Raw genomic sequence first — 27,353 nt, forward strand, 5'->3', positions numbered from 1 at the left:
CACCTTGAATAATCTCTGTATGACAAAGTGCTACATAAATAACTATAATAATAATATGCAAGGCAAAGACAATGCAACAGATACAGAATTAAAGTTACTTTTGAAATAACTGACTGTGACAAATTAGAAAGAAAATCATTTATGTCAAAGTAATATAAACAGATGTACTATCTTTGTGATGTCAGAGGATACAATTAACTTCAACACAGAATGCATCTTGAAATTATGTCTTTATTAATAGGAAGAATAACTCATTCCTTGCACTCCACGACCACATTGCGTTAATAGTTTTCCTGTGAAATCTGTTTATTAAAGGTGTAGTATGAAAAACATTAAGCAAAATGTCATAAAGCGACTGTATTTAGAAACCTCCCAATAAACAAAATGAAACCATGTGACTGGCAAAATGTCTTAAGTCAACTCTGAAAAAGAATTTAATACTGAAAGTAAGTAACACAGAACAACAATAAAAGGTCTTCCCAATATGAGAAATGACAGCATTTTGCATTAAGTACTTTTGGTTATTTGTACTTGGCAAAAATGTACCAATTTATGACATATGGCAAGACAATGCAGATAAATGTAAAAAATAAAAATAAAAAAATGGAAAAAAAGCTCAAATTTAAATAAACGCTTTGCTACAAACTGATCGCCAAGCCGTTCAGACAATTTTGTTCTCAATCACATATTTACATCTATTCACTAGAATACAACACAAATCTAATGAAAAAAATGAAATGTGGGGGGGGGGGAAATCATTTTCGTTCATTTGGCTCATATCAACTTACAATACAGTCAAGCTTTAAGTGTGTGGATTTACAAAGGAGTGCTGTAGTCAAAAGTCTGAACATGGATTTGTTTTGTCCCAGTGAATGTGCTTGGACATCTGCCGACCTGGAATAGTTTCTTGTCCTTACCTTAGCTCAAAACGCAACTGCATGTCTGAGACTACAGTAAACTTAGTTGACCCCTGAGTTTCTAATGCAAAACTAGTGTATGAAATACCTCATTACAGTGTATCTTAGTGCAAGCCAGCAATATGCTTGATTAAACAGAGGTATATTAGATAGCACCCAAGCTGACAAGATTCCCCAGAATGGTTACTCTGCTGGCCAAATCACAACAAGCAGTATGGGAGGTGGTGTTTTGCTCTGTATCCTTGTGAAAACCAGCAGTTCAAATGCTTGAATTTGTATTACATCTATAAACATGTTTTTCATAGAAAATATAAATATCCCTGAATGAAACAGATTCACAGCATTTTCTCTCGAGGACTCCAGTGCTACTACCATAACGTGGCCATCAAGTGTCTTTAAGGTCTCCAGTTAATGTGTGTCTTCCCTCTAAAGTCTGTACTTCCAGCCGCTACGTCCTTCATTCGCTGTCATGATAATTTACCGTCCGCTTTCCCCGGTTCCGGGTGTTCACGCGAGTCTTTCGCCGCGGTTGGCTGTATGACACGTCACTGTCATCCTCCTCTGAGGCAGCACGCTGGCGACGCTGCCTTAGCTGGCGGCTGGCAGTCCTTTCACCGATCCCAGACCGTACGTGACTTCTCCTCTTTGGACTGCTGTGGGACCCTGAGCTGGCAAATGAGTTTTCAGAGGCTGAAGACGACTGCTCACTTTCTGAGTCTGAACTGTGTTTGCTGCTGCTGTAGCTTTCCTTTCTCTTGTGTTTTGGCTGCCTTGTGTTTTTCTTCCCCCTCCTTGAACGACCAGCATCTTCCTCCTCCTCCTCCTCCTCCTCCTCCTCCTCGTCCTCATCCTCGCTGGAATCAGAGTGGGAAGAAGTCTCCTTCTCGTTGCTGTTACCATCCTCTTGTTTGGAATCCCTTTTGGAGTGCTTTGAGGAGCCTGACCTACTATTTTTATTGTTCTTGGGTGCTGCCTTTTCCTCACCGTCTTCAGAATCTGAAGTGTAAATGCGTTTTCTCTTGGAAGACAGCCGATTCCTGGTTTCGTTGGGAGAGGTTCTGGTAGACACTCTTGCATTGTACCTGTCCTCCCTCGACCCCACTGCTGTTTTGTTACCATTTCTCTGCCTACCCTGGTTCGCAGAAGCGGAGTCCTCCTCAGAAAGAGAGTTGTCGCTGATGTATTTCTTTTTTGGTAGGACTCGAAGGTTCAGTCGCCTGTTAGATGTGTTATCTGAATTATCCGACTCTTCGTCTGATGAGCCAGTGGAGCGTTTCCTCCTCGACTTCCTCTTGGGTTTGTATTCCTGCTCAGAAGTCTCTGAAGCCGAGGTTTCACCACGAGGCCGTTTACATTTGCTCTTGTTTCTTGTTGACCTCTTTGTCTTTGCTTCAACCTCAAATTCCTCACTGGAGTGATTGCTTTCTACTTCCTGCTCTTCTTTTTTCAGTTTTTTCTTGCGTGGGCTGGATCTCTTTGGAGAATCACTATTTTCATCGGATTCTGCACCATCCAGTTTGTTAGCTGAGGCAGACTTTTGTTTGTCTTGGCTTTTTGACGGTAAAACTTTACTTTTTTTCTTGGAGTCTGTGTGGATTGCTTCCTCCACATTTCTCCCATTTTGGTGTGGGTGTTTCTGGGAACTGTGGTCTTTGTCCTCGTCATCTGAGCTTACAGGAGGTTTGTGTCTTGTGGTCTGGCATTCAGTGTCCTCTTCCTCCTCACTTGTAATCCTACTTTTCCTGGCTGGAGCAGCTGCAGTTCTTTTAGAGGATTTCTGAGACTTGGGTGCCTGCACCTCCTCCTCTTCCTCCTCAGCTTCGCCAGAGCTCTCTGCAGTTTCCTCTTGCTCAGAGTTGCTCTTAGACTTGTGATGTTTTGCACTGTGTCCATTCACATGGGACAAAGTATCTGCACAGGAAGAAGGAAAAATATCTGATTAGAGCAACTTTCAAACTACGAGCACACACACAAAAAAAGATGAAATGTGATTGATGAGGACATTTCTCACCATTTCCCTTAGTCCTGGCAGCTTGTCTTGATGTTCTCTGTTTGACTGACTTTGTGTCTCCATTCTGCTTATTCTGGGAGGAGGATGAAGAATCGCTGCCATTTCCATCCTCCTCATCCTTGGATTCCCCACCTGATTCCTTTGTATTCTGAGAGGCTAGAAAATAAAACAAAAGGGCAGAACTGAAACTCTATCCCCTACGGCGCCTAAAAACTTAAAACAATATGCATTTTCTGGTACTGTACATTTTCTGACTCTGAAAAGCATTTGCCTACCTCTTGCTGACGACTCTCCATCTGATTCTGAGCTGCTCTGGATCACCGCAGTCCGTTTGCTGACCCGGGATGTGTGGCGTAGACGGCTGCTGCTCCTCGTTGGCTTCTTCTCGTCCTCTTCCTCGTAGTCTTCATCCGATGCTTCAAGGAGCTTGATCTTATTCACAGCTGCCCTCGCAGTCTTTCTCTTGAGTGACCTACGACCTGTGACTCCCTCTTCCCTGTCAGAGCCCTGAGACGTGGCTCTGTCAGAGTCGTGGTGGTGACGCCTCTCCCTGCGAGACAACCTGCTGCTGTGGCCGTTCACTTCAGCTCTGCCCTCTGAAAACGAGCCATTCAGAACGATGATTTAACACATTGACTGGTGGGTTTTGTGATTTCCTCAGTTTGAGGCTGAAGATAGTCAGTAGTCTTTACCTGTCCATTTTCTGTCTCCAGCAGCGCTGTTTCTGGTCAGCCGTGTACTCCTGCTGCTTTTACTCCTGCTGGGGTAGCGACGATCTGAAGACTGGGAGGACACCTCTCCATCCTCTCCCTCTTCACCTTCACTGTCAAATTCTTCTTCCTCATCATCTTCTTCCTCATCTTCACTGTCGCTCTCAGCAACTAGTAACAATAAAATTTTCCAAGGACAATTTGCTCAATATACAATTTTAAGTAATTTATTTTCTCTTTTTTTCCTGGGGAAATACTTCATTCCTGACCTTTTTTCCTCTGCTTGGCACGGTTGTTCCTTGTAACTCTTGCTTTATGTCTGCGTTGATGGTGCCTTGAGGAACCTGGACGTTTCTCCTCCTCGGACACGCTCAGCTCACTCTCAGACTCTGAAATACAGGAACAGAGAGCAGAGCAGAGAGGAACATATTAATCAAACGACATGAGGACTCAAACTGATTTTTTTTTTATGCCAACACAATTAAATGGCATTCAACAATTAACACAATTCAAATACAGCCCTTCATGTGTCTATAAGCGTGAACTACAGTATTAAGCTTCATTGCATTTTAGAAAAACATTATCTGAAGCAAATATTGTTAAAATTGCACTGAGACAGCTTTGAGTTGTCATATATTCCAACAGTAGTTCTGACATCCTTACCATGAATGTACAACACACCTGCTGTTAGCAAAGTCATGATGCAATTTCTATTAAAAAAACCTACTAAAGAGGAAACATTTCTTTTGTACCTGGTGTTGAGGAAGCACCTTTGGAGCCGGAGTCGTCGTCTGAGGAGCTGTGACCTGAGCTGCTGCTTCGATTCCTCCCGGTCCTCTCAGGAACAGACACTTTGGCTGAGGTAGATTTGGTCACTGACGTCGACTCCACTTTTTCCTGAGTTTTCAGTGCAGCCCTCTTTTGACTTGAGAAAAGAGGAATCGGCGCGTTTTAAATCCGACTGCTGCACACATGAGCCACAAACTGACAAGTGACACCTTAACGGTTTCAAATTAAATCTAATTTACTGTGACATTTGCACTGAGTTAGTGTGGAGAAAGAAACAAGTCGCAACAAGACAGTACTTAAGCAAGATTCTAATGCATCACCTTCGGAATATAAAGCATGCCAAATGATGATTTTTGAGCTGACAAGCAAAACTCACAAAGACCTTGTTGTGGCAGAGGGCTGGTCCTGCTGCTGCATCTTCTTACGAAACCTCTGACTGCGGCGGAGCCTGTCATTGCTTTTGACAGCCGTTTTGTACTCAGATATGATTGTTCTGATTCGCTCCTCGAAGAAGGCAGAAAGCCGCAAGGTCATACTGTAAATCTACAAAAAAAAAAAAGAGAGAGAGAGAAAAAAAAACAGAAGACAAGCTAAAATATAAAGCATAAAGCAAAACCATCAATGTTAAGTATTTTATTTTCAAATCTGAACTCAGAGGAGGTTTCAATACATTAACTTTGCTCCACAGAGCTAATTACACTGTACCTTGGAGCGTTTGTTGGGTGTGTAGGCTTTAGCATTGGCAAATATTAGCCGGGTGTCTTTGCACAGCTCTGTAGGGTTTTCATAGTGGTCTTCCTCCAGGGTCCTTTTCACTGTGCCAAAGTCCATTGGTGTATCAATGATGTCGTGGTAGTCCTGGACACACACACCAAACATAATTCAGACTTCCAAAGCACTGACACACACAACTAAAAAAAAAAAAACATAACCTGCTGATGTGTCCTCACTCACAGTGTAGGCTCAGTGTGCTGTGTTTACTTACTGGATAGTTCTGAGGATTCACAGGCTGCCTGAATGGTTCTGAGTCCTCACATGTAAATATGTAGTTGAGCAGACTCTTGCACTGTTCCTTCCAGGCATCTCTGTCTGGCAGCACCTCTACAGAGCGCTGCACATATCAAGGAGACAGAGAGGAAATCATTAACAGATAATGCATGCTACCATACTCTAATCCAAATCAATCATATGTCTCACAGTGACAGTATTGATGGCCTACTACAGTTTTGAGTTACAAATAGATTCTTGGATGTGATCTGTTCTATGAATGTATTTACCTGACGCAACCTGTGTCCTGATGATGTTCCAGGTGCTTCTGTATCTTCTTCCTGTAGGCAGCAAACAAATTTGGGATATTTAGAATTGCAAATTTTCAAATGATGCTATCACAGACAACCGCCTAAGAATGGAGAACACCCTTCTTACCAATCAACTACAACTGCTTACAAGCAGTTCGGGTTTACTTTACCTAATCTCTTCTCTAAATGATCCACTTGTTATTTGCATACACAGAACTTTGCAAAAGTTGTAACAGTCCTTTAGAAGTTTAAATTCTGACTCATAATGCAGTATGATCAGCGAGGCATCTGACTGGTTCTAAATTTATTCCGACAACAACCTCAACAACATCCAGCCAGAGCCATCTGCAACAGATGGTGTGACCCCACAGAGTACTGAACTCAACATCATTACGTGAGGCTGGGACAACACAAAGAACCAAATCGATAGAGATTCTAAATCCATGCAGAATTGTGGCAAGTTCTCCACGATGGTTGGAGCAACTTCCTGCAAATGTCTAAAAATTTGTGCTCTAGTGTACCTTAGAGGATTGGTGCTGTTTCAAAAGCAGATATTGATTTGATTTTGTTTGTTTGTTTATTAATTCTTTGTACTTACTGTCAACAATCTATGTACAGTACTGGATTTTCAAATCAAACATATTTTGACAGCAGTATGTAGGAAAAAAAATCAACAAATACACTGAAACCAAAGTTTGTTTGTTTATCCAGACTTACCTCATCATCCTCATCCATTTCTTCCACAGCATTGTAAATCTCCATGATATCAATGCAGCTTGGATTACTAGGCAAGTAAGAAAATGTGACAACTTATTAGTATAAAAGACTACGAATTTGAATGATAATGTCTGTTTAATTTCTGTATCATCACATGATCTACAGCAGACTATTTTTTTAGAAACACTTTCAGTAATACATACTTGACAAATTTCTGCAGGACATTTGTGATGATTTTTGCAGAGTGGGCAATCTTGCTCCTTGGCTCATTGAAAGTGCGGGCGTTATGTGCAATATACCTGGCATCCCAAATTAATGCTGAGAGGCGTCTGTGGACCACCAGAGGTGAGTAAATAAACAGTGTCGTCACAAACTGTACAAAACATTGTCTGTTTTATTTTCAACATTTCAAGTACACTGTAGCTCGACCAACAGTAAACACCTGTTTGGATTATCAGGTAGGTAGAAGAAGGAAAGACTGGAGGGACTGACCTGTAGAATCTGTTAATGAGTCGCAGTCTAATGGTGCCCAGATCGGTGGGATAGGCGATCACGGTGCAGTAGGTGGGATACTGGATCAAGTCCACAGGACCAGAGAATGGAGCTGCAATCTCTGTAGCACAAACATACAAGCAGGTTATGTTGGAATAACTGATAAGAATCTGTTCCACAGTTAAAGGAATCCGTAAAGACCCGAACGTATGAAAAAAAGAGTGACCAGAAACATGACAGAGGGACGTGAAAGTGAGCATAAAGGAAATTACAGAATGCTTATTTATGTATACGCACCAACAGTGATGAGATGATCGATACCAGCGATGATCCGCTCACACTCCTCATCCCTGCTCCTCTCGCCCCACTCCCCTGGCAGAGGCTTGTACATCAGCTCCTTCATCTCATCTGCTGTCACAGGGATGCCACCTCCTTCTGTCTCTGGCTGCTGAGCTGCACAGCGGAGACAGACTTTTTCAATATGCTGTCAATCCCTTTACTACCCACACTTTGTAAACAGACTCCAATACTGTGTATTTGTGACAGCAGCAAGCTAGTGAGACAACTTTATTACCATCATCTTGAATAGGTTCCACATCCCAAGGACTCAGTTTCTCCGTTTCCCCATTGTCCCATCTGGTGGAAACAAAAAAAGTGCATGATAACTTTTTTCAGATAAACTATTTAACTAATCACAGTTATCATATGAACTAATATGACACTGTCATAATGTTTTTTCTTTAATTTTGTCTCATTTTTACAAAGCTAGTAATGAAAATATTACTGCCATTGCCAGAACACACAGTCACAGACATTATGCTGTTATGACTTTTAATAACCACTAGGGGACAGACAGACAGACAAGGTCTAGCTGATCTCTAAATACACTAAAAAATAAAGATTGTTTATTGTTTGGAAATTTGTCTTTACACTGTACACAATGCCACTGCTGTAGGGTCATTCAACCTAAACAATGTCAGCCAGTCAGCCTTGCTGTCTGGCTAAAGTATCCTAGTTTTGATGTATACATCAACAGCCTCAAAAGCACAAAAGCAGTATGTGTTGGAAACCAGGCTGGTATATTAATTCTGTTGCCATCATCACAGTATCTCCACAATCACACTGTTGTAACAATATATGTGTTTACCCACCTGACTTTGAAGCACTGGAAGAGACTATCTGGGTACTCTGGCTGGTAGGGCTCCTGACAGACGATGGTCCCAAACCACCAGGCATCGTCTATCACTGAGCGAAACCTGTCACCTGCAAGAAAGAAAACAATAGTAAATTTAGGTGATGGAGAATAAATGCCAGGCACCTATTTGCGCAGGTGACTGCGCTGATTCATCACTAGAAGTAAGCTCTATGTGAGCAAACACAAAACCTAATTCCTCCCTGACTGCGAAATCACAAAGCAGAAATAATAATAAACCCTCAAAGTAGAATAATGCTTTCAAAGCAAGTAGCTCTTTGTCAAAAATTGAGACAAAGTTGTAAAAATGTAATTTATCCTTACAGAGCTGAATAAACAAATGCACAGACAGTGATACTTGGCAGTAAAAACTAGTAAGAAACGTTTCTAACAGGGTGTACTGGGCTCACTTACTTGGTTGCCAGTTTCTACGAAGCGCCTCATCGTAACTTTGCCTCAACACCAGGAAGTCAATCACATCTGGCATGTCATGATACCTGTAGGAAAAAAATCGGAGTCAATCTGACAGTAAAGTACTAAAAACTTTTAAGACTTTGTGTCTATGAAACTGATTCTTGTGCATACCAATACACAGTACAGTATGTCAAGTCTAGCCAGCTAAAACAGGACACTCAGAACAGAGTAAAGAGAGCTTATGATTAACTCTGGAACCACTGGAGCTGATTGTTCAAAAAAGAATGCTGCACAAGATGATGAAGATGATGGAAGATTCTTCCCACCCTCTCCACAACACAGTGAAAAATCAACAGAGTGTGTTTAGTGGGAGGCTGCGTCAGCTTCGCTGTCGAACGGAGCGATACAGAAAGTCATTCCTGCCAACAGCCATCACCTTAAAGAACCAATCTGACTGACTGGCAATTGACTGACTGAATGATTATTATTATTGTTGTATAAATATATGTTATATTGATTTTTTTTTTTAAAAAAAGTGAGCTTTTACAATATTGAATTTCCCTCTGGGATAAATAAAGTATTTTTCATTTCATTAAAACACTGTAGGCATTCTCATTTCTACATTGTAGTAACCTTTTCTTTTTTAAAGTATACACTTGACATACATACAACAAATCCAAACACAACATAGGAAAAAGCAACCTTCATGCTGGGCTGCCGATGACATTAAAAAAAGCAAAAAACGTTTAATGTGTTTCTGAGTAGAGAGATGTTTCATGTGACTGAGCTCCTTACTTGACAGAAAACGACTTGTCTGTGATTTTGCCGGTGCCGTGGTCAATAAGAGTCAGCTTCAGACAGCAAAGTGTTGGAGGGCAGACTTCATATTTGATTCCAGTGATTTTCACAAACTCTTGGTCCTAGGAAACAAACAGCAGGACTTCCATTTAGTCTGTAATTCCAAAACCCTACATCATTTTTAGTGTTTGTGCCCTCAGTGAAGACTTGTTCAAACTTTGTCTTTTCCTTTAATTTCATCTGCTGGAAACATTTTATTATCTTCTTTTTCTGCCTTAATCTTACCCGCAACTCCATTTTCCTCCAGGGCTGTTTTTCTAAGTTGATGGGGTACAGCTCACTGCGGCTCACAGCCTCAACGTAGGCCTCGTGTCCCTGCCGAAAGTAGATCACCTGACAGGCACAGAAGATTCAAAGCTGAGAAAGGAACTTTTGTAGATGATCTGAATAACTGGTGATTCTAAAGCCCTGCTGAGCTTAAAAAAACAAAAAACAAACAAACAAAAAAAACATTTACCGAAAGTAATAAACTACATCCATATCTGCATAAATCAGTTCCTAATTTTTCCAGTTTCTAAATATATATTCTTAATTTTTATTTATCATAGCCAATTTATCCATATTTTCCCATTGTTCTTACATTTCCTTTGCCCCTTTTATAATAATGCAATAGTCTAACTTGATATAAAGAGCATCATTTTCATGCTAAGCTGTCACAGTAAAATTGTGACGTTGTCCATGAGCACATTGCTACCAGGTAAAACCGGACAAAGTAAATAGTCTTTCCCTTTTGGCAAAAAAAAAAATTAGATTATTATGATTAGGTCACATGTGCTAACTCAGGAATGATCTTTTTAGCTGGCATACTTACCGGCTGAGGACAAAACTAGGCTAGATTAATCCGCTTTTTTAATTTGTTGTGTAGGCCTGTTCATTATCTTGTTCAGTGAAGAGTCAAAAGACTACTTCAACTACAGATGATGTACTAGCATTGTTGCTCATAACAGTGTTGAATCCTGTTTTTATTTCATCTGTTGGACACTTAATATTTGTGAATGAAAATCTGCCATAAAGTTAAGTAAAACTCAGATGGTTCAAGTACTCTTCTAATGAAAAAGGCCAACTGAAAAACAAACTTAATGGTCGTTCAGTGAGTGGTCGGGTCCTTTGGTCATTTTGTTACATTTAATACCAGACAGATTTGTCCAAGTACTATTTGTACTAAGCAGCACTGCAGGCTACTACAATGTCACACGTGTGTCACAATTGATTTCTACTTTTCAAATGTATTAATTAAAATAAATAAATAAACAAATACTGACATTTTCCATGTACACCAAATTCTGGGAAGGGCACTGAGAAATCAAAACATTCTCAAACCCATGTCATGTTCCTGTAACAAGCCTCTACCAATGTTACATACCTCATCGCCCATCTGGGGAACGAAAGGAGACTTCCTGGGAATGACATCAGTGATCCAGGGTGACGGTCTGAACTCATTGGACACTTCCCTGTTAATGGATGGTCGGGGCTTTGGACGCTAAGTAAAATGAGTAAATATGAAAGTAATAAGCACGAAATAAATAATATTTACCACTACACTTTGTCAGTGACAGAATCTAAAGCAGCTTCAAGGCAATAATTAACCAGTTACGATTCCTACAGTAATCAGCAGAATTTGTAAACTCACCCTGGGTGACTTGTTCTTCGCTTTCTTGGCCTTCTCCTTGCTTTTCTTCCCAGGTTTTTCCTCCTCGTCACTTTGCTGCTGCTTCTCCTCCTCCTCCTCATTCTCCTCCTCTTCCTCTTCAGAGCTGCTTAGTCTTCGCCTCACTCGTTTCCGTGACGACAAGGGGGTGGAAGGCTGCAGGTTTATACCGGCGTCTGCAGTCCAGTCGGAGTACTCGCTGGAAGTATGGCTGTCCGATCAAAAGCAGTTATGATTACATTTCAAGCTACATACAGTAGATAAATGTAAAAAAAATTATTTTGTTCAAACCTGATTAAAGCACCAAACAGGTTGGCATCTAAGACAACACAGTTTTAACATGTAAGTGATTACTTTTCTGTCTAAACCCTGTTTGTGATTTAGGAAAACTCTTTTATCAGGTACTCAAGTTCAAAGAGCGACTTCCTGTGACCCTCGTCTATAAAGCTTCATACCTTGAGCTGTCACTATTCCACTCTTCTTCATCATTGGAGGAATCCAGTTCACTGCCATCCATTTCATTGTCCTGGAAAATATATATATATACATTTTTATTTTTTTTTAAACAAAAACTATATCTAACAATACCCTAAATGCTTGTAAGTGGCACTATTAAGTCATGGGAGAGTAGAAAAATGTTACCTCGCTGTGTACCTCTGAACTTGCAGTCTCTTCTCCCTCTTCACACGACAAATCGATGTAATCCAGCGTATCACTGCGGCCATGTGCTCGCTTTGCAGAGGAGGCCTCATCGTCTGAATCATCCTGGAGGGACAAATGGGACTGACTCAACACCGGTGGGAAAAAAAATTGTACTGAAATAGTCATGAAGAACAAAGAGAAAACCTGAAAACATGAATTTTGATTTCTGAGAATGAACGAATGAATTGTTTCAAAGGGGAATGTAAATATACAGTATACCATATATGCATTTTGCCCTTTGAACTTGTATGTTATTAAACCCACCACTATTTGTTGTTACAATGATGCTGTAGCATTCACTTTGCAGACTAGTAGACTTTAGTACAAAAGGCCAAATAACAGTTCACAGCATTAAAGAGAAAACATTTTTTCAAACTGCTAATTAAGACCATCTTAGCCAACTGAGGAAAGAGAAACCTACTCGACAGCTGCTGTAGATAATGCGCCTCTTCTTTGCATTGTACAGCACCACCTCCTCATCTCCTTTGGCTATTCGAATGTCCTCTTGGTCCCTGAAAAATAATTTCCACATTGTTTAAAATTTATGAGAAACAGTAACAAAACCTGGAGCAAAAGGAAATTACATTAAATCTCCAAAGGTATGGAAGTCACACTTTCCTGGAAGGGTTTAGTCATAAACAACTGTCGTTTTTTTTTGTTGATGTCAAAGCCTGATATTAAGAACCAGGCTACGTTCATATTCTCCTCAATCCTTTTTACATGTCATGTAACAAAGGACTGTAAAAACACTCAGGTAAAAGACTTTTTGTCTGACTTTCTCACTATCAACTCATCAAAGATTACATTTTTTGAAAATGTTTAATTCTGCTGAATTCACACAGATTAAAACCAAACATTATTACAACTCCTGCCTAGTATGCCGCCAAAACAGCTATGACCCTCCAAAGCACAGAGTCTAAAAGACCTCTGAAGGCACCCTGTGGTGTCTGGCACCAAGACCTCAGTGCTAAGTTGCAAGCTGGAGCTGCCACATGCCAAATTTGTTCCAACACATCCACCTACAGTCTGTCGCTGGTTTGTTCCTCCTCCGACCACTGTGGGTTGGTTCTCATCCCTGCTGATGGTGAGCATCCCACTATTTCTCAGATTCTCTGACCCGTTATCTACCCATTACAATTTGGCCCTTGTCTAAGTATTCATGTATTTACACCTGCCCACTTCTTTTACATCCAACACACACTACAAGGACTGACTGTTCACTTACCATCCATTATATCCTGGAACTGGACATGTGCTATTGTGACAAGGTAATCAACATCACTCATTTCTTTTGTGAAGGGCTACAATAAATACTGATCAGAAATGAAAGTATGTGTTTCTATTCTGGTCATATTAGATGACACTATAAAACTACTGTGAAACATGCTGCTTTGGGTAAATAATTTAGCCAGTAACAACTTCTAATATAAAGCCTCACACAGTCCCACTCACACACGTCTCATATCTTTAGATGATAAAGGTAAGACTCTACCGATAGCTGCTGCGTGGCAGCTCAGGTACCACCACCCTGCGCCTCCAGGCCTGCAGGTCTCTCTCAGTGGCCATCTGGCTGCGTGGAGCATTCTGGTGCATCTGTCGAACACCCTCCACTTGTCCGCTGCGACGCAGACCCACGTTAGGGGGCGACTGCACATCTGCTCGGTCGTTCACGGACACTGCAGTCAAAGAAAACGGAATCATTCTTTTTACATCTTTGTGTGATGTTTTTGTGACATCGTGTGAAATTTTTAAAAATCACACAGTTCACATTCAACAGCTCACCCCAGAAATATTCAGTCAGTGGGATCAGACAGTGAGGTATAGAGGCCTCATTTACAATGTAGCTGAGAAACGATGTACGCACACACGGAACAAACTACAAATATGATGAAAATATTAAGCGGCAAAGTCAGTAAAATATTAAAAGACGTTAATTAGAGCCTTTAAAATTTAAAAACAAATTAATCAAATAAAACAAGAGGAGCAAGAAGTACAACCAGGTTAAATGAAAAACCTGAATTGCTCTATGGTTAAAATGTGTTAAGCTTTTAGATTGTACTACAGGTTATTATAGGTCATAGGGGCACAGTGAGTAAAACTGGATTTTCAAAGCTCAGCAAAAAACAGCCAGCACCTGCAGTGTAACCCAATTATTTGAGCATGTGGGCTGAAGGGCCCACATGAATGGACATTAGTGAAGTAATACAGGCAGGGTAAACAAATCAAAAAACAAAACAAACCAAAACAGTAAGGGCTTTGTAAATAAAAAAAACAAAAAAAAACAAAGCAATTAAAACAAGCTAACGCAATGCTGGTGGTGTACTGATACCTCTGCGTGGAGTGCTTGGTGCTGGTGGCAACACTGGACCGTGTGGCTCAGCCTGCCCTTCTGCTCCAGAACCCAGTTGGGGCTGGTGCTGCCGGTCCTGTTGCTCCTGAAGCTGTCGGATGGCTTCGTCCAGAAGGCTGCTCCGTCTTATTGCAATCTCCTCGAGTTCTGCGGTCTGCTGGCTGATCACCTGCTCCACCACCTCACCATCACCTGAAGATGTGACACAGAGCAATCAAGAGGTTGGCTGGAGTCGTCAGAGAAGTTTGCAGACATTTACAGTGGGCGGTTTTCAAAAACTATCCCGCTTGGCATTTCAGAAGGAAACATAAAGTTCTGGTGTTCTTAAATCTAGTTGGCTGATGAAGCAGTGAAAATGAATTTGTAATTGATATAGCAAAACAGTACATGTTATCTCTTTTAACTGTACTAGCGCTAGTTACGGTCAAAATATGGCCTTACTGGTGGCTACGTATCCCAGCTGAGGTACTAGGTGCTCAGAAGCAATGTTTTCCCGCCCGGGGACAAGACGCTGGTACCTGAAAAATCAAATGAAAATTGAAACTCAAAAGCGGTGAGAATGATTCAAGATGTAAAGAAATCAAAGCTGAGTCGTTGTTGCTAGTAGTGAGTAAAACCAACACTTCCATTGCTGTGAATTATTTACATAAAGATGTTCAAGGACAATATGACTGTAAAGCAAAAGAAAATCATTTAACTGCATTACTCAGCTCAGTTCTTAATGCTGGCTTTTGACATCGGGAACCTTGGACTTAACATTCAAATATATGAACCCACAGTTAATAACTGAAGACTGTATTGCTGCTGTATAACTGAAAGAATGTGATGTCTACCTTGGTGGATGAGGGTTGCCATCCACATCCACTAGGAACGGTGGGGGCATAAGATGAGGTGCCTGCTGTGTCTGTTCATCAAGCACAAAGCCATTAGAGTCCCGGATCAGTGGTCTGTAGTCTGTGTGGAAGAACACCTGGTCTGGAAGCTGTGTGGAGGCCAGAAGAAACAGCAATTCAGGAAATGACTTCACTTTACTGCTCTGTTATTTTTACATAATGTGAGATCAGGCACATGTGCTCTTATATTTGGAGTGAGTTTTCAAGAGATATAACATTTTCTCAATCTGTAAAATACGATAATTATTCTTGCCTTTTCATAGGGCTTGGAACTACCGAAGCCAAAGATGAGCAGATGGCCATGGGAGTCTGTGCAGGCAAAACGTTGGCCATCAGGAGTGAATTTGCAGTCAAAAACAGCTCCATGACCCTGGCCTTCAATCTGGATGGAAAACACAAAAACACCCCAGGTAACAAAACTCATTAACAAGGTGACAAATTCAGCACAAAAGCAGAATTATTAACAGTAGCACCTTTTTTGAAAAAAATGTTTCTAATATCTGTTCACAATGTGTGTCTGTCTAATTATTCCCCTTTCAGATCCTGTAGGCCCCCAAAGTAAAAATCATATTCTGTTTCTTCCTCTTATCCACTTTGTGCCAAGAGCCCAGAAAACAGAGGAGGTGAAAAGAAAACCCCCTGAAAGGACTGGAAACAGTAAAGCAGCAGAGTTAGACACATTTAAAAAAAAAAAACACTTGCAAGCACACTATGTGATGCTCTAAGTAACACTTCTTCACAGACTAATAATACATTAAAGTCAGCTTCAGTGTCATCCGTCCACATATTGCCGATTTGTGATGTTATTCATCATGGCATGTCCCTAAATTTGTGCTCATTGTGCTGCATTATGCAGATGTTCACTATTCTGTAAACATCAGGTTGGGGCGGTGCTGTGTGTCAGTGTACCATGTTGAAGTAGTGCTGCGTGTTTGTCCCTCGCAGCAGATCCCATATGAACACATTCCCATCGTGGCCGGCAGACAGGATGATCCTGGGGTCAAAAGGGTGCGGTTCGAGGACAAACACCTCAGCCTCATGGCCCTGAAAGCAACAATCAGGTTATTCTCTAGTTTAAAATTAACCAGTTTCAGGGGTTAAATTATATTCTCTATTTCTTACGAAGAGAATCTGAACATTGTGCAAAATTACTTTAAGGATATGTAGCAGCTGTCCTGTGTAGGAGTTCCACACTTTGAGGAGATGGTTGTTAACAGCCGTGATGACTGTATTGTCATGGCGATCCCACGCTACCATGGTGACTTTGGGTTTGAAGTAGCTCTCCTCTTCACTCATTGGTTCAGCACTGAGAGAAAAAGAAACATTTAATCAGACAATATTCAATAGATACATTGCACCTCCTAAAACATACTGTCTCATAGTGACAGAGGTGCAGAAGTACTGAACATAAATGACAGTGAAATATCTGGCAGTTTGTATCTGATGCAATTTCTAGAATTTAGGACCATGTTATCTACAAGTTATTGCAATATTCATGTTTCTCCCTGTTCCTCTTCCACTGGATTGTTCTCTGTGTACTCGTGTTTTGTCTTTCACTTTGAAGATTATTAACACGTTGGGAGCTTCTCGTGTGCTAAAAAACAGTGTCAGTCCTACCATTTCATGCCATAGTGGAATTTAGCAGATTTATCACAAAATCTGTAATACTGAACAGACTGAGTGCACTTCATGTGATCTACCACTGACTTCCTCAGCTAAATAAATAAGTGAAGCTTTGTGGTCCAGCTTCTTCTCATGTTTTGTCTTTGCCAATTTTTGCTTTCACACTGCTCGAAAGAATATGAAAATTCATATACAAAACCCTCTTCGTACTGAAATAAATCCCACCTCATGAGGAATCCTTTAATTACAGCGATCCCCTTTAAACTCAAGTACAAATGTACTGAATGTAAGGAGACAACATACAGCGAGGAAAAATGTACATTATTTTTCAACATTAAAAATTACTTCTGAAAGGCAATTTCAACTTTGGTTTACAACCTTTGGCACATGAGCCAATTTTAGAAATTGCCAGTGAGGCTCCTTTTTAGTTCTTCCCCAAGACATTAAAGCTGGGTGTTTTCCAAAAAGAACACTTTGGAGCTAAAACCCCGATAGACATACTTTAGTGATTTACTGTATCACTGCATTCATTTTGTAAATTCTGTATAAACTAAACAGTGTAAAAAGGCCACTGTTGTTTGGAAGTAGGACTAATTTGAGACTGAACAAACTGTCCAGAAGTATGCTCTGCTGGAAAGCTACAATGCAGAGAACACAAAATCTGTCTTATCAGTCAGCTTAGCAAGAGGATTAATACTGAAGCATTTGGAAATGTGTAAGCCTTCCTCTTTGTTATTCTCTGGGAACAAATACCTTGCTTTAGCCTACAGTTAAGTATCAAGGTTAATGTAGATACACATGTGCTCCAAAATTAAACAAATAATAAACCAGGCTACTTAATACATCTGAAGCAGTGATAAATGTGTAAAATTTACAGTGTGAATCATAGACAGTATTTCAAATTGTACAACATCAGCAAACAAGGGTTTTCAAAAATCTTTTCATATAATTGTATTGCACCGAAAGATTCAGTCAGTCAAGCCTTAGCTGGAATTGATGCAAAATTTTCACAACCTGTTAGTCACAGTTTTGCAAGCAGATGACAGAGCCAAGACTTATACAATCTGACAACTGAACAAATAATACATTTGAGCAAATGGATTCCTCAGCTCACATCAGCACCTGGTCTACTTGGACAAGCTCCGACAGCTCTTTGAGGCAGCTTAGACAGCAAATGGTTGCTCTTCATTCAGCAAATCAGATGCATTTTATTGCAAATGGGATTCTTGCTCTTGCATATCCTACTGCTTGCTCAGTGTACGTTTTTGTACCAGTGCACAATTACCGAGCGCAAATTCAAGGCATTGACAGCAACATAACACTGCTTTGCTTTCATCCAAACTGGAATGCAACAACAAAGTGAGTCCTTACCCTGGAAGAGTGGCGGACATATTGAGCAAGATGCACCTCCACTGCTGCCGCTGATGGAGTTTCCAGATCCGTGCAGTTCCATCTCGACTTCCACTCACAAACCTGAGATGGGAAAGCAACAGACACCATGCACCACCACTTTTTATTGATAGACAGATACTGACAAGACATCAACCTTCTTGAGGAAATTCAAGATATGTATACACTGTTACATTTAATTTAATATTAACTCATGCAATACACAAAACAGTAATCACTGTGCAGTATTCAATAATATATAGAGACTTTTTTCATACCTTTCACCTGAGTGGCAAAATTGGATGCTATCAACTTTGTCCTGAAAAAGAATATATATATGGAGAATGATAAGAAAAAACAGTACACATTTCTCATGTTAAAAAGTAGACTTGCAGCTCAAAGTTATTGTCAGTATTATTTCTATATATAGTGTGCTATACATTAAAGTTCAACTCATTGGAGGGTTCTTACAGTGTGCTCATGGAGCTCTGATATCTTTTCTGGACTCCCACTTCCGACGTAATATATCCTGATGACATCATCAGTACTTCCAGTTGCTAAGAACATCCCACCTGAAAAATACAAAGGTTTTTCAGAAAACAAGCTTTAAGTTTTTAATCCAAATAACTTCTTTGTTCATTTTATAAATCAGCTGATTCTTCTGCAGTCAGGTAGGAACCTTTTTTTCCCCCAGATTTGGTGGATTGTACAAGGAATCACCCATAAAATAGTCCACATGAAATGACTAATTACCTGGGCTGAATGAGGAGCACACAGTCTGAACTCCTGGCCTCGGGCGCTCTGTAAATTTGTGTGGCCGATCACTTGAACAAGAACAAAAGAAATGTTACTGATTTCATCCAAAGCAGGAATTTTTTCGTGACATGTATCAAATAGGAGCAGACGACTGAAAAATATCTGGTATGAAAGAGATTTGCAGACGCAGCCTCATTTGCCTCCACATGCCCTTTGGCAACGAGTAGTTAAGTAGTAAGACCTGTACTAACCTTTGAATCTAGCTTTACTAAGTCTTCAACAAAACTGTCAATTAATGTTTCATACAAACTAACCTGAATTTCAGCTCCAAGACTACAGATATGAATGCAGCCAGATCGGACGTCTAGTTTTCGGTCTTATGTCAGATAAGGCTCATCCACAAACTTGCATATCACATAAATCCCTTAATAGCCACTTTGTCTCTCTTAACATCTCATTGGTGCAATTCTTTTATACTTTTCCATGATGGTTTACTGTACAACTCAATGCTTTCTAGTTCAGTTTTCATCAGGCACAGCAGGCAAATTCCATGCACCTACATCAAAGGTTTAGTGTTTGATACAATAACCAGCGTTGGGACAGAGAATACTTTCAACCCAGTTTGGCATGTTTTCCAGTTATGCCTTAGGCCTGTTGCTGATTTAAATGAGGAGAAACATTTTCAACTCAAGCTCCAGCTTACAGTTAAACTGACACACAAACCAAACTGTGTTTTGTAAAAATATTCATAGTCAGCATTTCCTTCCATAGAGTCACACAACTTCTTCGTCATGAGAACTTTAAAAAAAAAAATACATTAAAACACACTGGGTTCATAGTAAACAACAATCTTTAAAGGTATCAAAAGGATTATTAATTTGACCAAAAAATGTCTAAATATCACAATTTCCGACACACACTCTTACCAAACAAGCAGTGCTCACCTGAAGTTGTTGTTGTGGACGTCCCACTGCCAGAAGCAAACAGTAGCATCAGTTCCAGTGGACAGCATGTAACGCTTGGAGCCCTTGGCAAAAGGTGAAAACTGAAAACAACAGACATTTAAAGATCAGACACCTGAATTACTTTCACACTTATACATTACATATTGAGACATCCATTCTGCAAAGCAGATCAAATATTAACCTTTCGGCTCCTGTCTGTCCTGGTCAGGCCTGATCTTGAGCCAACGTGCAGATAAACAAGGTTAAATTTTATATTCTGGTGTTCAAAAAAGCATTTACCGTTTCAAGTGAAGGCATGAGAATAACAATGATTGACAGACTGACTTCAGGAGACTAATTCGTCTTGAACATGCGGCTAAATGATATTTAAATGGAAAACAGACGATAAAGCTCACACAAAAACTGTAACGAAAAGAATATTTCCATCAATCCACCATCGTGTGCAAGGAGTGAGTTGTCATAGTGATACAGAAAAGACGCAATGAAGGCAATGAATGCAATGAGGGAGCTTTTTTTTTTTTTTTTTTTAAAGCAACATCTTGTCAGACCAGCTGTTTTATTTCAGGCATCATATCAGGCAGCCTCTGCATTAAAAAATGGTATAGTGTTTGAACTTGTAGAAATAACAAAAGCCTTCACAGGTGGAAAGCAGACAGAGATGCAAATACGCCAATGTTGCAGATGCTCATAATTATGTAGTCTCTTCAAGAGTATCTGCCAAAGACAAATACCTTAGACAACCTCTACTGAAAATAGAGGCCCCTAAGTAGAAACGCACTGCAACAAAAGTGAATGAATCTGTAATCACTGATACACAAGTGAGACAACTTCATTATCACAAAGATAGAAAAAGGAAACAGGAAGATTGGTGACCAACTAAAAATCTGCCAAAACATATCTGCAGCAGTAATCAGGAGGTAAATAACGAACCATGGTGCCAATAATCAGAGCCGCAGTGCCGTCCTCCAAAAATGACGCCTCGGACACAGTACTGCTTGCGCAATCTAGCTGTGAGATGGGCAAGTACTTCAGACTTGGCACAGGGATTGTCAATGGAAATCAGATTTTCTGTGACAGCTCAGACAGTGCGAAGGACACTGCATAATGTCAACGTCTATGGACACCATCCAAGGGGGGGAAAAAAAGCAACAACAAAAAAACTTGCGTGCTCTTCAGCACAAAACTTTATGATTAAACTTTACTAAAGAGCATAAAAATAAGTCTCATGAGTACTGAGTGCACATTCTTTGGTAAGATGAGACCAGATAAATTTGTTCAGCTCTGACGGGGCCCAGTAAGTGTGGCACAGACCTCACCAGGACTACCATAGTGAATGCACAGTCCCAACGGGGCAGCAAGGAGGTGGGAGTGTGATGACGTGAGGCTGCATGAGTTGTTGGGGAGATGACATTTATAGATGGCACCATGAAAGCCGGTGGATATACCAAATACTGACTGACAAGATGACTCTCAGGAATATTGCAGCATAATAACAATCCAAAGCACACTGCCAAAAACCACAGAAGAGTTTCAAAGGAAGGAAAAGTGAATATTACGGCCTGGCTAAATATGTCGCCTGACTTGAATACAACAGAACACCTTTGAGGTATTTTAAAGAGCAAGGTAGAGCAACACAACCCTTCCAACAACAAACAACTATGAAATTGTCTCTGACGACTGACAAAACATCTCTCCAGAAATCCGTGCAACACTGGTACCCTCCATACCAAGGAGGACTCGTCAGAATAAAATATTTGAATCTTAGTAATGAACAGTGCATTGACTTTTTTTGCAGTGAGTTCCTACCAGGGGGCCTGTACATGCACATTTAATTTTATATGAGAGCACATGCCCAACTGATCAACTTAGAAGTAATGTAATTACTGCAAGGTGATACAATTTTGAATTATTTAACATTTAAGTGATATTAGACTGTTGTACATTGAGTCTACAAATGTCTGATTTTAGGACGTGTACCAATACATAAAAATCAAAGTGAAGTAGAGAAAACAAATGAAATACACAAAATACGATCAAGTTCTCGTGCTTTGTCAGTAAGAAAGAATAAATAATGCTAATGTCAATAATGCTTTATTGTAAGAGACTGACCTGCACACCCTGAAGTATAACCATTTTTATAGACAGTGCAACATATTCAGTTTTGACTTCAAGTACCAACTACTGCAGGAGCAAGTTTTTCTGACTTTATCACTTTAAATACTGAGGACATAGCCATCTTGTCTGATTAAGCTTTACTGGAATTGTCAGAGGACGGAACTGAGCAGGGCTTTGTGCTTAGGTTAGATTCTGGCTGTGCATGAAGGTGGTTAAAATCTTCAAGTGTGACTTAACACATCATGCAAGATTAATAAAAAACATACAGTCCGTGCGCAGCTTTCAAAGCTAACCCTGCTGGCATGCTATAGCTGATAGACAACAACTGGTGCACTGCCAAATCGTTCAAGGTGGAACTCATGTTCTACATTTTCTGTTCCACGAGGCGAGTACATACACTAAAATAGACTATTCTCACAGTGATAGTTTGAATCACAGGACATACTGAACTGAGGAAATTTCATACCAGGCCGGAAGGTGCTGTTACACCCCTATGTCCAGAGTAAGAGGATGACACTTAGCTCATTCATACGATGATAAATTACCTTTGTATAGTATGGCACAGAAAAAGGAACCTTCTCTTTTTTGTCTTTACATATGTTGATAATAATGGTATATTGTGAAGACAGAGATGATTTTACCTGAAGGGAGGTAATGGATCCACTGTGTCCCTGCAGCACAGCCACAGGGGCACAGGTACGAAGGCACCATACACGGATGGTCTTGTCACAGCTTCCTGCAGCAATTAGTGTGTTTTCATAGTTGACCGCCAAGTCTGTGATCTCTGCTGAGTGTCCTCGCAGCGTTGAATGAAGTCTTCCATCAAATGAAGACCAAATCTTCACCAAACAGTCATCTGAGCCCTGAAAAGGAAAAGCAGTGACTTCTACTTTAGTGTACATTATAAGGCAAATTTGAGGCACAAGGTTAAGACAATAGCCTTGAGCTTGGTAGGCATAATCAACTTCAATTAGATCCTAACAAAATTAACAATGTATGTGCAATCACAGCCAGCTGAGTGTCCAATTCATAAATAATAAGAAGTGAATCAAAAATGTAGCATTAACTTTTTAAATGCACAAAACTAAGTGCAATTACACGACATTAAATAGAGACAGCAGGGGGATATGTTGACAAATTCCATCTTACTGTGAAGATCCTGAGACCAGTGCGATCAAATGCGATACAGTACACTGCAGACAAATGCCCCAGGATCCGCCTATGCAGACGCATGTGCTCATAGTTGCTGACAGGACTGATGGAGCTGAAGCGCTGCACTCCCGTCAGCTCTCTCCCTCGATGCACCTTCACTGTTGATAGGGTGCACACAATCAGAGAAAGAGTGAAAATTTACAAAGCTGCAACAAGACAGGAATCAACACAAATACAGTGGGCGTGGGATATATTTACTCTAATGTGGGTGGGAGTGCAGGAGCATTATCATCACAAGATGAAATTAAATATGAGAGGTTGTCACGCTCGGGCTTAACCAAGCATGTAAATGTATTGTGTTCCAATCAACCTTATGCATCTAAATACAGCACCAAACAAAAGTTATGTTCCAGTGTAGTTGCCTCTCTTACTAACTCGCTTTACTGTTCTTCTAATACCAAGCATGTCAGCTAAATAGGTTTGATTTAAACAAGAGCATGAAATGAAACGGACATCCTTAATTCAAATCTGATCTGTAAACAATAACAATATCACTGCCGGTCTTAAATCTGCCACATCTGGTTTGTATCTGTTGCTATGGGAAACAACAAAATATCACAGAAACAAGACCACCATCAATAAGGTTTTTTTGTTTTACGTTCTTACTCCCTCAAGCTGAAGTTGTTTTTAAGCATTTAATGAGGCTGATTTTCAGTTCATTCCTTATAAAAAGTACATTACTAAACAGCAGTGTAACATCAATAACATATTTTTTAGATTAAAAAAAATATCCTTAAAGCCTACATGTGTATTAGTTTCCTTGAAGGAGAACAGCCTTTAAATAGAAAAAGCTTGCAAACAGGCGTAACAACGTCAAGAATCTTTACAGCAGTGTGTAGGAGACAGATGTCTCAGCTGTAACATCACTGACAAATCCTACAGAACCCGTAGCATTAAAACAATTTGGCACAAACTTCTAGATGAGTAATGACTGATAATTAGCATAATTTACATGTTAGCAACAACTAGCACTGCAATGTAGCCGACTGCACCAAGGCAAACAATCTGGTGGAGTACTGACTAGACACCAAGCTGACATTTGTCAACAACATTCAACCGAATGAGAAATAAACAGTGACATACACTTGAATACGCACATTACCCAGGTACTCAATGACTTGTCAGCGCACACATAAAACAAATTATTAATGAAGAAGGGCATTGCTCCGGCATGTACATGCAACACTACATCTGTCTGTCTATTTATCCTTACAACACAAAACAAGGGACTGTTGAATGGGACTGGACTTACCTATTTGTGGAGGGTTCTTGCAGTTCAAAGGCCTCTCTGGTGGTCTGCCCCGGTGAAGGGCTGCATATGATGAAGCTTTAAACCGCACACTGTCGCAGTCTGAAAATTAAAACGAAAAGTACACAGGAAGATTTAACTGATTACCAGCTCTATGAGGGAAACAGATAGTATCAGTTCTGGCAAATGGAAAAACAAAAAATCTTAAGTGCTTCACTAAAAGGCGACTGGGCTTAGCTTTTTGGTTCTTGAAGATATCTTTTCTCTCATCCAAGACACTCCCTAAGTATCTGAGTGATCAGTAGGGAGTTTCAGGTATTTACACTGTTATACATAACACTCTGTATCAGTCAGTTTAAGCAGAACAAGACTCTTGGAAGAGAGGTAAAACAACTTCAAGCACCAAAAAAAAAAAAAGAGATGTCCTTTTGCCATCTATTGAAGCACTTCCGATTACTATGACCTAGATGACTGAGAGCCTAGACAGACAAAAAACAAAAACAAACGCAACCATTCAAACTTTCATATTATGTGAACTCAGCATGTATCCCCAGAAGAGGGATGTATAATTTCCACTGCATGGAGTGTACTTACAAAAAAGCCCATCACCTATTTCTACCAAGAGAAATCCACAGAAGTGCCTTGAAGACCATGTACCTTTTGCAGTCCGAAGCATTGACTGCTTTCCTGACCCCAGGAGAGAATGTACTCCTGGGACACATGATGGCACCTCTTTGTCAAGAAGTGGTCCAATCTGCTTACATATCTGTAGCAAATGGTCTGGTGGAATATGTCTGTTGGCTGCAACCTGTCAGAGGAAACAAAAACAGAGTAGTGACATGATGATGCTGAACACAGACCATTGCCGAATGGACTGGTTAAGTAACCAATATAAAATGAACCAATGGCAATTCTGATCACCAGTTATGAAACTAAAATTTGGACAATTAGCTTACTCCACAAAAGAATACAAACCCTTGAACACATTAACACGTGAAATCAAATTAATTACAGTTATAAAATCACTCACAACAAGTGGCTTTAGGCAAACCAGTGCTGTGTAAATTTTAGCTAATTGTAGCTGTTTTCCCCCACCTTTATGTGTCATAATGAAGGTATTTTGTAATGAGCACATCATTGTACCACCATGATCATAGTGCATTGTGGTTTTTATTACAGTTAAAGTTGTATCTTTATAATTGCACTTTGCATTTAAAAACCACACTAGGGACAAGAGTTGAAAATTAGCAATAGCTACAAACTCTCTGTGGAGGACATCAGTTTTGTGATCTGTATTAGAACTATGCTGAACTCCATTGTCTTTATCAAACAAAAAGACATTGAATTTAAATACAAAACAGCCCTATTAAATGTTAATAAATCGCTGCTCTGTCTGTCGTTTTATAGATAGATTGGTAGCAGTTTGGTCACAAACGTCTGACAGTGTTGTTTCATGTGCTTCTCAACTCCTATATCGAGAGGCGTGGCTTCTTATGCAAAGTGTTCTTTTTATGGACCAATCACAGCGCAGGTCACATGCAAAATAACGCAGAGACAGTGCGTCTTGGCCTCTGATTGGTCAGCGGAGCCGTCTCGACAAAGCGAAAAGCCGAACTACCCACCCTATCTGCAGTACAACAGTCGGGGCTAAATAATATAAACTCCCTGTCCAAATACCGTTTTTTCAACACTATACAACAGTTCAGTCTGAAAAATCAAGTCAGTGGGAGCGAGTTATGACCTTGTCAAACATCCCAACTCAAAGATTTCCAACAGCAGCTCAGCAGCAGAAAGAACAAAGACCGTAAACAAGCACAGAGCATGGACACACAGTCCCCCTGTCACAAGACAATAACAACCACCGACAGATATGAAGTTAAATCTCACCACATCTTCATATGTTCTCGGGTGCTCGTTTCCCAGCCAGTCCAATCTCCCGGGTAAGAGCTGTCGAAAACAGAGTTCGGTTAAGCGGAGTCACCATAGGAAATGCCAGCAGGCACACATTGGGCTCGTAAAAAACCGGGTGATGTCAAACGGGGGTATTAGAAAGTCCACGGAGTGAAACAAGTTCTAAACCCAGACTCAGTCAAGACCGACGGATAGCAGCTAGTTAGCAGTTAACAAGCAAGCACAGCCAGCGGAGATACACACCTGATATTCCTGTAGTTCGCTCGCCAGGACCTGCAGAGGATTAAAACGACGATTCAGATTAGAATGCCTCTATTAACTCCATTATCAACTAGCTAGTCAACTATTTTGAAATACAACACAGTGTGCCAGTCAAAGCACGCCAGCTCACCTCAGCCGCTCTCCGACATGGACCCGTTGTTAGAAAACGAGAAATCAAGTAATAGAGCTCTGAAATTGAACAGTGAGGACATTAGTCGTTAGAAAAGCAGCTGGGATATCAATTAGCAACGAGCAATATCGTTGTAAATGAAGCTATCAATTGGGTTTACTTCTGCGGCTTACCCGACTCAAGGAGCGAAATGTTCCGATTTTTGGCCATTGAATCGGCCGTGATTTGGAGCGGTGGAACAAATGTAAGGCTAACTTTATGGCTACGGAGAATAGGATATATTTATTTAATTTCAGTCGCACAGCTCTGACCCCCTCCACGGTTGCTCCCGCTTTCTGTTCAGCCTGTTCGCAGTCGCCATTGGAAGGATGAGGCCTCGGCGATACGGCTTACTTCCGCCACAGCGGAGCAGCACAGGAAAAAGGGGGTGGGGAGGAGCTTTCTCAACAAAAGGCAGAGAGTACACGTTAGCCTGTGAGCTAGCCGCATTTACTTTATTTGAGCGTCACGTCGCGTTTTGTCACGATTTTTAGTCCACGCTTGAACAATAATTAACTTTATTTATTTTAAAATCACAAACGATGTAATAATCCACTGGTCGCCTCCCCCCTCTTTTTGCTGACCAAGGTCGTGAGTTCTACACATGACGTCATAGATAATGGTTGCCAGTTTGCTTTATCAATGTCTTGATTAATAAATTTGCTTTATCACTTCGTCTATAAATAGAGACAGGGGTAAAACAGCTCCCTAA

The 27,353-nt window shown here is 40.5% G+C and overlaps 1 protein-coding gene across 1 annotated transcript; it reads right to left on the bottom strand.

The window, feature by feature from the left end:
- Positions 1–211: 211 nt before the first annotated feature.
- On the bottom strand, positions 212–26,966 carry brwd1 (bromodomain and WD repeat domain containing 1). Its single transcript, XM_008275924.1, has 44 exons — positions 26,776–26,966; positions 26,603–26,661; positions 26,455–26,484; positions 26,188–26,247; positions 24,958–25,108; positions 24,304–24,402; positions 22,989–23,149; positions 22,481–22,702; positions 19,704–19,804; positions 18,757–18,827; positions 18,475–18,575; positions 18,282–18,322; positions 17,986–18,087; positions 16,144–16,297; positions 15,901–16,035; positions 15,245–15,373; positions 14,932–15,080; positions 14,540–14,616; positions 14,078–14,290; positions 13,241–13,424; positions 12,170–12,260; positions 11,689–11,811; positions 11,502–11,572; positions 11,029–11,257; positions 10,762–10,878; positions 9,624–9,731; positions 9,336–9,460; positions 8,541–8,623; positions 8,086–8,197; positions 7,509–7,570; positions 7,232–7,387; positions 6,935–7,055; positions 6,646–6,771; positions 6,443–6,509; positions 5,705–5,755; positions 5,413–5,538; positions 5,133–5,285; positions 4,810–4,970; positions 4,391–4,563; positions 3,908–4,027; positions 3,621–3,809; positions 3,204–3,524; positions 2,929–3,084; positions 212–2,828 (listed from the first exon to the last, which is right to left on the bottom strand). Exons 1-44 carry the CDS (start codon positions 26,810–26,812, stop codon positions 1,375–1,377), a joined length of 6,771 nt encoding a protein of 2,256 aa, XP_008274146.1. The 5' UTR covers positions 26,813–26,966; the 3' UTR covers positions 212–1,374.
- Positions 26,967–27,353: the final 387 nt, after the last annotated feature.

Source organism: Stegastes partitus, unplaced genomic scaffold, assembly GCF_000690725.1.
Source record: "Stegastes partitus isolate 25-593 unplaced genomic scaffold, Stegastes_partitus-1.0.2 Scaffold62, whole genome shotgun sequence".
Lineage (NCBI taxonomy): Eukaryota > Metazoa > Chordata > Actinopteri > Pomacentridae > Stegastes > Stegastes partitus.